A 13111-nucleotide genomic window follows, 5' to 3' on the forward strand; every position below is an offset into this window, starting at 1 on the left:
ACCTATGGCTGCTTGGTTTCCCCCCCCAGCCCCCGGCGGGGGGTTCTGTAAATACCGGGGGCCGGATTGAGGACCCTGGGGGGCTGTATCTGGCCTGTGGGCCGTAGTTTGAGGACCCCTGGTGTATCCCATGCTGCTGTCACTATTGGGAAGCCTGGAAAAAATGTGCACATAATTAGGTTTGGACAGAGCTTGCCCTCCTATTTAACAGAACAACCAGAACCGTGCTGCTCAAGAGAGTGCTCTGAAGTTCTCAAATCAGTGTCATGGCTGTTTATGGCTTCTTTCCAGGTCATGAATCCAGGTTTCCTTTCCCAGGAAAAAAGAATATTCAAGGAGAGTGCTTGTCTATGTCTCACTCTGATGAGCTTGGCATTCTGCAGTTGAGATGATAGCCAGTGATAAACCGTGCTTGAAACCAGTGGGAGTTAAAAGCCCACGGAAAGCTAAGCCTTAGTAACTTGCCCAGGACTGTGTGGGAATCTTGTAGGAAAGTAGGGACCTAAACTGATGTCTCCTAAAGTCCCATGCAGTCCCTTCACTGCTTCTCTAAAGAACAGAAATCCAGGCCCTGATTTTGCTCTGAGAAGTGCACAACTCTGGGGTTCTGGCTGAGGATTTACTCAAAAAAGTGGGATGAGAATTCATGACAATGACCTTGTATTGGCTTGATGTAGGAGCTAACAAATAATTAAAAAAAAAAAGGCTTTTGAAAATTCTTAAAGATTTTCTGTTTCCAACCTGAAATGAGTTTATATTATTAAGAGGTTTGAATGTGATGGTCACACATCAACATTTAGTTCACCATTAAATAACCACTATTAGTTGACCACTAATAAACGGAAGTACCACTTTTAAAAGGAATAGAGTGATAGTTGCTATGAGCTTTTGTAGTTGAGAAGTCATCATTACTATGGTCATGGTACAAACATGAAGGCTAATCTTAGTTTTGAAAAAATCCATCTATGGAATCTTAATCTGAAATATTTCCTTCTCTCCCCTATGTTTTTATCATAAATCTTCTTTAGAATGTAACCTCTGATACTGTTTTTCATCGTAAAGAATATGTCGATAGTAAAATTCCATTAATTGCTGTAGAGGGAGTTGGTGTTCAATACTGCAAACAACACTGAATTGCTTCTGAGTCAAGAAAATAAATTTGATACGTGATGAAAGAGTGGCAGTAAGCGCTTACCTAGGAGTCTTTGACATATGGTCATTTACTTTTTTTGTAAATGAGGAATAATTCTCTTGGAGGGGCCACAATCTGATTCCCAAATATTGTCCAATTTCTCTCAAGCTTTAATGTTCAAAACAGAAGCTAAGAGCAGATCAGTGGGCCAGATGGATCAGGTTTGTAAAATTGTCATAGTTTTAGTGTCAGCAGCAGAGCTGCAATGATTTATTTTAACTGAACACTGGCCCATCAGTTTTTGGCTCCCTTTCACCATTTTGCAAGTTAGTTGTATGGAGCCATTCTTAGGAAAGTAGATTTGTTTTGTGCTTATGCCCATCACTTCAGTCATAGATCAGGGTCTCATTGTGACATCAGGTATTAAATGTATAACCGAAAGATGTGTTTGTATGTGTTGTTTTTCTTTGTACTAAGCATTTGGTTTGTGTTATGTTTACCATTGCTGCAAATCTTCCTCTCATGGCCTACAAAACCACTGCAGTCATAACTGCAGAACCTGAGAAAAGGGGCTGAAAGGGACTTAAATGTTACATCCCTGCTAGTGAAACGGTGCCAAAGTCTGCTCTTGGTGACCAGTCCAGCTAGCATCATTTGTTAACATCTATTCTATAAGGCTCTCTTAACCTTTAAAAGAAGGTGACTACTTCTAAAGTGGCCATGGAAGAAGTCCCCTGTCCCATCTTATCTCATTAGCTGTGCCTGGGAATTGTTGGGAGAGTGCTTATTGTCCTGTGCATAAAATGTGCCAGAAGCAGATTTTTTAATTTAAATAGATTCAGTGTAGATGACCACATTGTAATGGTCGGGTCTATGAGGTGATATGGTTTGGTTTACTGCTTTGGACACAGGCACAGGGACAATCTCTGTCTAAAAGATTACAATCTTGTTCCTAAACCAGTCCCAACAGATGTTTTTCCTGCTCTTCAAAATTTTCTGTGTTGGAGATTTCATATCTTCCAGAGAAGTGTGTTCCAGTTTTTAATTACCCTTACAGCATGCTACAGAAATCGTGGCGTTTTTTCAACAGTGTATGTTGCTGCACCTGAGGAGACTGAGTCTTGCAAAAGGAAAAAAAAGGCCTTTAGTTCCTATGACTTTCGGTATTTTATCTTACAAAATACAGTAAAGAAAGATGGAATGGTATGGGGAAGAGCTGGGCTGTAAAAAAAAGGGGATGCATAGGGTATGATTGCTAGCTTTTTCAGTGGAATTAGGACATAGTCTGGTGTACCTGTATTAAATAAGTGGATTATCTAGATGACAATGCATTTGATCTTACTGTGGCATCCAGTAGAGTGGGACTTTAAAGAATTAACTTTGTTAGGTCAACCTTTGCTAAGTTAATAAATTAGTTAAGTACTAAGGGAACACCTAGCCATTTATTTTTCACTTATTTTTTCACAAGATGATAAATTCTGAAAAATGACTGCTGTCTTTAACAATCAAAAGAGTTGGTTTTCTGAGCTTCCTGATAGGAGTTGCTAGTTAAATCGACATTAAATATTATGCTAGGAAATAATTTAAATTTCATAATGGGTGCATAATTTAGAGCTGTGGAGTGTCTCTGGGTGAAGAACAAAACTCAAACCATTTGAAAATCCTGACAGAAGCAGTACAGACTGTTCTCACTTGCTGCAAGCTTTAGATCAAAAGGATTCTGAATTTTCCCAGCAGCAAAAAATATTCCATGCTTTGTCCACAAGCATGGTATAAGAACAAGATTTTTACTAAATTTAGTGTAATTAACAGGCAGGCACTCAGGGTTTAATCCGTGACGTAAACTCATGTTTACCTGAAGTTGTTGCTGCCTGGTTAGTAAGTGAAAGACTTCTTGGAGTGACCATAGTAAAATGTTGCTTCAAAACCACAGGCAGTCTCTCTGGGTTTTGAAGAATGTTGTTTCCTGGAGTACTGACATAGTATGGACTGACTTTAGGTTTGGAGTATAAACTTACAAACCTCAGACTCCAAACTATCTGTTTTGGTTGGCTTGTATAAAAGTTAGGATAAAGGGCCTACATCTGTCAGTCTCCAATTTCTGAGCTCTCCCCCATTTTAATTACAGCATCTTTTGTTCCCTACATTTGAAATATAAAACCGTTTTTGTCTGAATTGGGGTTTATGTGATTAGTCTCCCAGTCTGTCTTAATTCTGCAGTGATTTTGTTGCACAAGCCAGGTTCAGCCCAGCTTGAGTGTCCATCATCAGCTGACAGTTTGATTGTGGCACTTTCTTTTTAAGGGATAAGAGATTTTCACTGTATGGAAGCAAGCTATGCTGTGCCAGTTGGCCTCAGAACTTGAGGATGGTGTCTAACTTTTTTAATTCACAAGTCTAAAAATAACCTCTGTGTCCTAAACAGGGCAGGCAGTGTGGCTAAGATTTGTTGTGAGCAAGAGTAGTTGCAAAATTCTTTGTTAAGGAGTTTAGGAAGCCTGCTGGTGTAACTTGTTAGATCATGTGTGAGTCCTCATATTTGCATTATTTGCCCGGAACTCTCCTGAACAGGGGGGTGTATGTACTGTCCCAGCAACTCCTTCCCGACCAGGGAAGCTCTGGCTGTTTTGCACCTGGAAATTTTGTTGCTTCAGCAGAGCAAGCATTAACTGAGGTGAACTGCACCGTGTAATTTTGAGTCTAATTGTAGCCGTCTTGAAATTTATTCTTAACTCAAGAAGAAATAAGTTTCTTATTGTGCTTTAGGTTAGTAAAATCCTCAGTAGAAACTGAAGCATCTTTCCAAAGCAAAGGGATAAATTTAAAAGGTCTCATACATCTGTCACCCTGGATGCACACTGCTGAACTTCCATGACTATGTGGTGCCAGCTTTTTAAAGCGTTCAGATGATGGCCACCAAGACTGTTAGAGGGCTAAAAGCTTGTGACTTAAAAGGAGAGGCTGGGAGAGCTAGTTTTGTTCAGTCTTCAGGGTATTCAGTTACCTGTTGTGGAGTATAGAGAGAGAAAACAGAGCCAGAATCTTGGAGGTGCACAGTGATAGGACAAGAGGCAATGGGCACAAAAGTTGCAACAAGGGAAATTTCAGATTAGATATTGGGAAGAAAAATCTTGCTGTGAGGACAGGTGAACACAGGAGCAGGAGTGCAGGGAGACTGAGAAATCTTCGTCCCTGAAGACACTGAGAACTCAATGAGACCAGGGTCTGGAGCAACCTCGTCTGAGGTAGCCTTCCTTTGGGCAGACTTTTGGACCAGGCGATTTCTAGAAGTCTGTTCCAACCTGTTGTTCTGTGACACAGCATAGGGTGCGGCATGAGTTTCAAGTAGTTCCCTATGAAACAGCTTACCACTAGATTGCATATAGGAAGGCATATTTCTAATTTATAATAGGATCCCAGAAATGCTAATAGCAGGTGAGTGCTGGAGAACTGAATATAATTGCTCATTCTGCCATGAAGTTTTTGTGTGCTGACTTTTCAGTAGGTGGCACTTTCTAGTTGCCTAAATTGAGGGCTGTGCAGAAATGCTTCTCCAAACAGTATTTAGGGATTGTTCTTTCATTAGTTAACATCTGTCCTGGTTTTGGCTGGGATAGTTAATTTTCTTCTCAGTAGGTGGTGTAGTGCTGTGTTTTGGATTTAGAGTGAGAATAATGCTGATAACACACTCACGTTTTTAGTTCTTGCTAAGTAGTGTTTATACTAAGTCAAGGACTTTTCAGCTTCTCGGGCCCTGCCAGCGAGAAGGCTGGAGGGGCATAACAAGGTGGAAGAGGACACAGCCAGGACAGCTGACCCAAACTGGCCAAAGGGATATTCCATACCATATGACGTCATGCAGAGTGTACAAACTAGAGGGAAAGCTGGCTGGGGGCTGCTGCTCAGGAACTGGCTGGGTATTGGTTGGCAGGTGGTGAGCAATTGCGTTGTGCACCACTTATTTTGTATATTGGAATTCTTTATTATTATCATTATCATTATTAGCATTATTTTCTTCATTTTTTGTTCCATGAGACTATCTTTTATCTCATCTCATGAGTTTCCTCACTTTCAGTCTTCCAATTCTCTCCCCCCTCCTGCTGTTGGGGGGAGTGAGTGAATGTCTGTGTGGGGCTGAGTTAGCTGAGGTTAAACCATGACAATGTCTTGTATACTAAATTATTACAAAAAGTCTGTTCTGGTTCCAAAGTTAACGCCTAGTATTAATCTTAATATTTTTGTGATTCAGTTGTCAGATGGGGAGAGCATCATCACTTTTCAGGGACAATGTAGTGATGACTATCATAACGCCCGAAAGAACATAAATAATTCTTCCTTCAGATCATGGTTTGTGTCCTGATACCCATGTATTGCAATAGAAACAGAGAAGAGAGCAAAGCTTCAGTCCATCCTATATGGAGGAAGTTTTGGTAAAAAACCATAAGTGATCATCAATTAATTAGCCATGTCTGAAGAGACTAGTCTTAATTATAGCATTTCCTAACTTTCTAGTTTTTTACTGTAATATTTTCACTGTATTATTTTGATAGCTTTTTGTTTCTAAGTATAAATCAGTTAAAAATTGGAGCTATATTTACAGCATTTCACTCTTACATCTTTTTGTTGTTTATGAAAGTAGGCAGCTGAAAGACAGTCTCTGTTGTAGCGGATGATGCTGGTTAACACATGCTGCGCAGCTGAGTGCAGCTACTGTCCCTCAGACTCTGAGCTCAGTTCTGTTCTCATCATCAGTGGGAGTTTGTGTTGCTTACCCTGCGAGCGTCTCTTTTATTGATGTCCAGGTGATGTAGTATAGCCTAGCAAAGAATCTGTACAAGGCATATGCCTTATACTGAGTGCACAAGGACTTTGCTGAAATCATATCTTAAAATCTGCAAGAGGTGTTGGAAAATTAATGAAAACAATAGACATTGAAAGTCCTTAAATTCTGTACTGTTTGGGAAGGTATCTGCTTAAATTAATTCATAATTTGAGAGCCCTTAAAAGACTTTTGGAACTTTTAAGTATGTCTTAAGTATGCATGCTGTCCTGTCTAGGTGATGAAGTATATTATGAAGATCATAAACAGGATATACATTGAGTAGAAACAGGAAACTAAATACTAAATAGATCCAGGAGCAGGGGAAGTAAAGCCAATCACTTCAGCCATCAACACGTGCCTAATTTTTAAGAAATATGATAATACTAAAAGGCTGTTTTAAAACAAGTTGCAAAGTTGCATTAGGAAGCACTATAAAGTTCAGATGCTCTGGACTGATGGTTGCTTGTCAAACCTTAATGTGTTATCTATTGTGCATATGCATTATAATAATCTTTTAAGGGGAGAAGTCCCTGTAAAGTGGGAAAAGAGTCTTTGACTTCAGTGTAGTGGAAAAATTAGATCTGCTTAAAACCATTCACTAGCCCTGCCCTTTCAAGCCCGTAGCAATACATGAAAGAAGTATATTTGGTGTTAAGGGCACGGTAATGATAGGAGGAGTTATTCTGGAAGTAATGCTTTTCTCTTCAGAGATAATTGGACACACTGATGAGCTGCAGAGTCTGAAAGTGGTTTTGAATACAATGATTTTACAGACTTCTGAAAGTTGTTACAATTCTCTGACTTAGAAGGTGTCTTTTGCTTTTGTCTTTTAATAGCTCTCTACAAACAACAGGCAGCTATAAATAAATGAGGTGGGGAAATCCTGATTCTACGTGAAGTTGTTAATTTGTGAAACAGGAGAGTACCCCACTGCTGGAATCTCGGTCTCTCAAATGTCTCTAAAATATAAAGCAAAGATCAAAATTTGATTTGTTCTGTCTTTTGCCTTTCAGGTCCAAACCATGAATTACGTTGGACAGTTAGCAGGGCAAGTGTTTGTAACTGTGAAGGAGCTCTATAAGGGACTAAATCCAGCCACATTGTCGGGATGTATAGATATAATTGTTGTGCGTCAACCAGATGGAAATCTTCAGTGTTCCCCTTTCCATGTACGCTTTGGGAAGATGGGAGTTCTACGTTCTAGGGAGAAAGTGGTAAGAAAATTGACAATTTTGATATGTTCTGTCTGTTGGTTAACTTTAATGGTATGAAAGTTACTGAATGTTCTGTGGTATGCTAGTCAAAGTTTTCTTTAGACACTCTATAATTCTGATTCTTGCATTTCAAAGCATAATTTGTAAGACATTGACTGTAATAAAAACAAAACAAGCCATGACATTTGTAGCATTTATTTTCAATGAAGCAAATTTTTCAATGTGCTATTTTGGGTCTATACTAGATTTCATTAGTGACTGTGTGTTAAGATCCCTTTGTTTAACATGTTCAATGATAGTTACAAAAAGGGAGGAAATAATTAAGTAATATTTTAGACAACAGTATGTGGAGGTTAATTGAAGCTACAAAAAGCATTGAGAACCTTGAGATAAATGTAACCAGACTGAATGACCTGGCAATATATCAGTGTGAAGTTGCTAGTGAGTAAGGCATGACAGATTGTTTTAGGAAATAATTTGTAACTATATACGTTCTAGGTTCAAATGTACCTGTAACTGTTCAGCAGAAAGATCCTAATGTTGTCATGGACATTGTTCAATTCTTACATAAATCAGAAAGGAATTCCAGTATTTAGGATCAGTAGTAGTGCCAATAGTGTACTGTGTCCTCAAATATAACGTAAATGTGGACTTGTCTGAGTCTCCAAAAAATTATACAGTGAAAATGGAGCTGGTGGCAAGAACAGTTCTAGGCAAAGAGAGAGATCCTCCTGAGAAGAAATGGAAATAGCTGGGGCTGTGTAGCGATGAGAGAAATACGTGGAAGAAATAGACACATGAACTGTGTTCTGAATGTGAAACAATTTTTCTTATTTGTGCTTCTCATAGTGTAAAGAGAAGTCTGTTTAATGAATTTGAAGCACTGCGTATTAAGAATTTGAATGTGGAAGTACTTGAATAATTTGAAACTAGGCTATGAATTAAGCATTCAGAATTACTCTTTAAAAGATTCAGGACTTTATATAGTGGCTGTAAACCTTTCTGAGTAGAGAGGCAATATAGCGATGAGCTGAATGAGTTAAAAAAACATTTTGAAAATTGGTGGCCTTGTGAAAGGGTAAGGAGAGAAACAGAGTTCAGTATTTTATGCTTTATAAGGTTTCCTACGCTTCTCTGAGAAGCATTTGCCCAGTGACAGTGGTAGGATAGCTGAACAGGAACTGTGTACCTAAAATAACTTCCTTTTCATATGAGAATGTATTTATTGTCTTCCAGGTTGACATAGAAATTAATGGAGAGGCTGTAGATTTGCACATGAAACTAGGAGACAATGGAGAGGCCTTTTTTGTGCAGGAGATGGATAATGATAAGGTAAGAGTCAAAACTTAATTTTAATTTGTTAAAAATTCAGTGCCTGCTCTTCAGTCAGTTTTGAGTTTAGGAATTTTATTGAAAAATACACCTTTGACCATTTTATAGTTTTGCAAGTTTCTGAACAATTTTCTGCCATGTAAATTCAATACTATGCAGTTACTTCACTTTTTTGAGTTGCTGAGATTTGGAAAAATCTAAAGGAGGTAATCACATGACTGAAAAATGTATCATAGTTTATCTGCATGTCAGTGTGTGAACAGAAATAACATGTACAGAGTTTACATGTTCCGAAGGTGTGTTCAACAAAGGTTAATATGTACACGGACCTGTGTTTTGCAGAAATCTTTACTTTGAACATATGCACTCAGCAGAGTTCCAGTGAAAATGCATATGCCCTGTAAACATCTGTGCACGCAGTAATTCTGGTACTCATCAAAGGCATGATCTTGCAACTGTTATTCATGTGGGATTATATTTAAATAAGAATACCTGCTCTTGAGCTGTGTGATTTAATGCTAATCTATATAAGTTATGGTCATGCTAATTTTTAATATTCACCACATAATGTAACATAAGAAAAGCTTTTTACAGGCATTTCTTTTCAGATATCTCCATTAATTTTTGTCATTGTCCAAAGTGGGATGAGTTTTCAAATTCTTGTATTGAGTACAATATTCCTAGTTTCAGGTGAGAGCTGTGTGCGTGTGCAATATTAATTTCTATGTCTTTATGTTTAAAACTTCTGATCTTCATATTTAAATCTCCTGTTTGGTAACAGTTATTTGATAACTGAAAATTGCTAGTAATATTTCCGTGAGTGTCTAGAGAGAGAGAGATATGTATGATTGAATAAGAGGATGTTTGTGTGACCTAGTTATAAACCACTGGCCTGTCTGACTACTATGTGGCACACGCACTGGGTTGTGAAGGGGAATTGGATTTTACAGAATGTTCAGGTTATAAACTAGGATTTTGTTTCTGCTCAGTATCTAGCATCAGGTGGACAGAGACTCATGCCATAACCTGGCCAACATTTGATGCTCAGAGTATCCTCTTTATTAAGAGCTTGTCTAAGGAGATGCAGCTATGGAACAATTTCCATATGCTATGGGATCATATTAAGTGTCCAGATGTCTAATCTTTGTTACTTTTCTGAGGAATAAATGACTTAGATTTTGGCAATTGTGCCTACATTTTAGAACCAGATTAATGACTGGTGGAGGAACTAATATGTTGCATGGTCTGATTTTTTTCTTTCTCAGGAGGTAATTCCGTATCATCTCTCCACATCTCCCATTCTGTCTGAGGGAACTGCTTTAATGGAAGCTCAGCTGAAGAGGAACTCCATAGATCGGATGAGAAACCTAGACACCAGTGCGTCCTCACAAGTACCACCCCAAGCCCATGGATCCCAGCCTTCTACTGAAACATCTCCAGTCTGTAGCTCTGTGAAAAAAAGGAGGAAGAAGAGGAGGAAGTCTACCCATAAAATAGACAGCTTAAAAAGAGAAGACAATGGAGACTCTTCAGAAGATGAAGACATGTTTCCTATAGAGATTAGCTCAGAGGAGGAAAAAGAACCATTGGACAGTTCAAGGTATTACAGTGCAATTATATGTAATGGAAGCCTACTGCTTGGTTAGTGTTCCATTCCATCTCATACCTTCTAACAGTAATTTCTGTCTTAAGTTGGTACACATGGCTGATGAACATGTTTCTTTAAGATAAAACTTTAAGCTAGAAAGCTATCGGGAATGTTAGTAACAAAAATAATTAAAATGACATTGAAAACATAAGAATAATCCTTCATCATGTTGTGACCTAGGAGGTGTGAATCATAACATTTCTTGATCTCCTTTTAGTTCAGGTTATACTAATTCTTCTCTGCGGCAGGGTTTTTTTGTTATCTGAAGTATATGACAGTTCACTGATCAAGTATGGCTTTTAAATGTCGTGTCTTTCCTTTTACCTAGGATCCCTGTTCCAGATGTGTTTGTTAATGATGTGTCTGACATAAAGGCTCCTGCAGTTTCTATGTTTTCGCAGTCTGCATCTTACCCTCATTCAGATGGAGAATGGTCACCTCTTCAAAGGTACTTTTTCTGATGGTACAGTTCTAAATAATTTTCCTCTTTCCATAAATGCCTTATATGCTAGTGCTATATGAAGTCTTAGTAAAAATTTTGGTATTAAACATGGTCACTGTCAATTATTAGATGAATGCTTTCTGTATTTGAAATCAGATAGTGTACAAAAACTTCAGGCTAGCTTTGTCCTTAACTCAACAAATGCTTGATGTAGGTCCACAAATTCCGAATATTGCTATCTGTTAATGTCACTATTTGCATATAAAGACTGTAGAGAGGATGAATGTTTTGTGAAATCTGAATCTTTGCCTGATGCACACACATTGAAAGGACTCCATTGAATGCAGGTATATGAATTTTTAGTACTTTCAGTGTAATCCTTATAAGAACTTGCAAGATTGGAGTTGATGTATAAAAATAAGATTTTTTTTTTAATGAATAAGAATGAGTTTTGTATGTCCCTTTCAAAGCTAATTATTGAATTGCACAGTTAAATAGACATGAAACATTTATTGTGTGAAAAGAACAGAAACAATAATTAGCTTACTTTTTCCTGTATGTGTATTTGTGTGCATATATATACCTTTGATTTCAAAACAGATCAGTTTGGACCTCCTTTCTTGCATCTGTAGAACACTGTCAAAAAGGGACAATTTTGTGCTTAACATACGTTGCATTATAATTCCAGCGAAGTCTCTGTATGTTTGTGCCCCTGTGCACGTGCCCCACATTTTCCATGCAGACTATTGGAGTGGAGCAATGTTCACATTACTTTATCCTAAGAATGCTAATCTCAATATACTGTCTCTGTAGTTGAGTGGTAGAGGAAGGGAGAGCAAGGAGATTATATCAGAGCAAGGGCTTAATTTAAATGTTTTTAATTGCATTCTGGAAGAAACTTTCTCCACTGGCAATAAAGCTTAATGTGATCAGCTTCACCAGGCTGGTGATGACATGTGTCAATACCCTGCCCATTTGATGGCTTTTTGAACTATGTTCTGTTTGCTTCTTGATTGTAGTATTTTGAAAACTCTAGATGTAAATTCAGCATTCGTGTAGCTCGGGCACAAAGAGTTTGTGTTCATCAGCACTTGTGAATAGTGACACCCTGTTTTTCTTTCTACCTACATGCTGTGCTGGCCAGTAAGCCTATAGACTGCACAGGGCAAACCTCTCTTCTCACTGTTCCAGCAGATGGAGGCCTATCTAACTCTTGTCCTCAACAATCTTCTCACTTCTCTCCTTCAGACAGGTAGAACAGTTGTCCTCCCTCTTTCCTGGGCTGCTCTTTAATCCTTTTAACACACTAATACACTTTTAATGCATTAATAATGTGTGAACTTTGTTGAACTTGCAACTGCACTTATTACTAACCCTAACACCTTGAAAGAAAGTGACATTGAAACCCCCATCCTGTGCTTGCTTCTTTGTGGGCATTGACTGGAGGTAAATTACCTTGAAGAATCATCTGTTGAATGAGGATGGCCATTATAAAATCAGGCCAATGAAAACCTGGGTTGAAACTGAAGTTGATTAAGATGATAAAAAACAAAAAAAAGGGAAGAATTTAGCTAGTGAAAACTTGCATTCCTCTGAAGACTGACATTTCCATGTGGCTGTCTACAGTCAATGTATATTTTAATGACATTTATATCCTGTGGTTTTCCTGAGTTGTTTGCTTGTGCATAGGTTGCAAAAGTAAAAGCAAGACAAAGGCCTCGGAGATTAAGTGAGCAATAAGGAGTACTTGTGATGGGAGGAGCCCAGTACCAAAAGAGAATTTGTTTTCCTTTGTTCCCTCGTTTTGGGGGAGGGGAAGACTTTCTGTGTGTTGGATTGCAGTGAGGGAGCCACTTATAAAGTTGACACGATAGAGAAGGCATCTTCTCTAAGGTTTAGGAGACCCAGACTTTGCTGTAGTGTAGGATTCCTCTGACTGTGGACTCTTTTCTACAGAGCTAAAAGTGGACACAGACACTTTCTATAATATCTTGAATTTAAGATGTCTCAGATTCTGCAGCCAGGCCCTTTCTGTCCATTAAGTCAGTGGAGAGAAGTCACAGCAACTCAGTTAAAAAAATTGAAGTAGGTGTCTGAATATGACCTCTACAATTGTCCATTAGTGCTGGAGAAGCTTTGAGTAGTAAGTCAGGCTAAATTGCTCATTGCTTACCTCAACATAGATGCCATGCTAGATGCGTAAGTCTGTATCGAAACTGATAACCTTGAGATTTTCCCAGCTTCTATGTCCGCCCTCTTTAACCTGACCACATTGTAGCACCAAGTCAAAGTCTGATCCTGGGACATTCAAGGCTGTTCTCCTTAGTGGTTTTCACGGGAAGGAAGGGCAGGTGCACAGGTTGGGATGGAGCAGTGATGTGCGCTGGGTGGCTCCATGAACTCTGCTGTAGAGTTCACCTGTCCTGCAGTCTAGATAGACAGCTAAAGTGCTGTAATAACTTGTCTGAGTAAGACACTTTGTCTGTTTTCCTCTATGTGAATAAGAAACTATTATGGCCAC

At 38.6% G+C, this 13111-nt stretch overlaps 1 protein-coding gene across 3 annotated transcripts in view; it reads left to right on the forward strand.

The window, feature by feature from the left end:
• Positions 1–13111, forward strand: part of LPIN1 (lipin 1) — a 50925-nt gene that overhangs the window by 3577 nt on the left and 34237 nt on the right. For all 3 annotated transcript variants that reach the window (XM_014277592.3, XM_055713976.1, XM_055713974.1), the window contains exons 2-5: positions 6968–7168; positions 8405–8500; positions 9766–10100; positions 10477–10596. In XM_014277592.3, the coding sequence (XP_014133067.2) occupies positions 6977–7168; positions 8405–8500; positions 9766–10100; positions 10477–10596 (743 nt within the window). In that variant the 5' untranslated portion in view covers positions 6968–6976. The remainder of the gene's footprint in view (positions 1–6967; positions 7169–8404; positions 8501–9765; positions 10101–10476; positions 10597–13111) is intronic.

The sequence above is a fragment of the Falco cherrug genome, chromosome 6, assembly GCF_023634085.1.
Source record: "Falco cherrug isolate bFalChe1 chromosome 6, bFalChe1.pri, whole genome shotgun sequence".
Lineage (NCBI taxonomy): Eukaryota > Metazoa > Chordata > Aves > Falconiformes > Falconidae > Falco > Falco cherrug.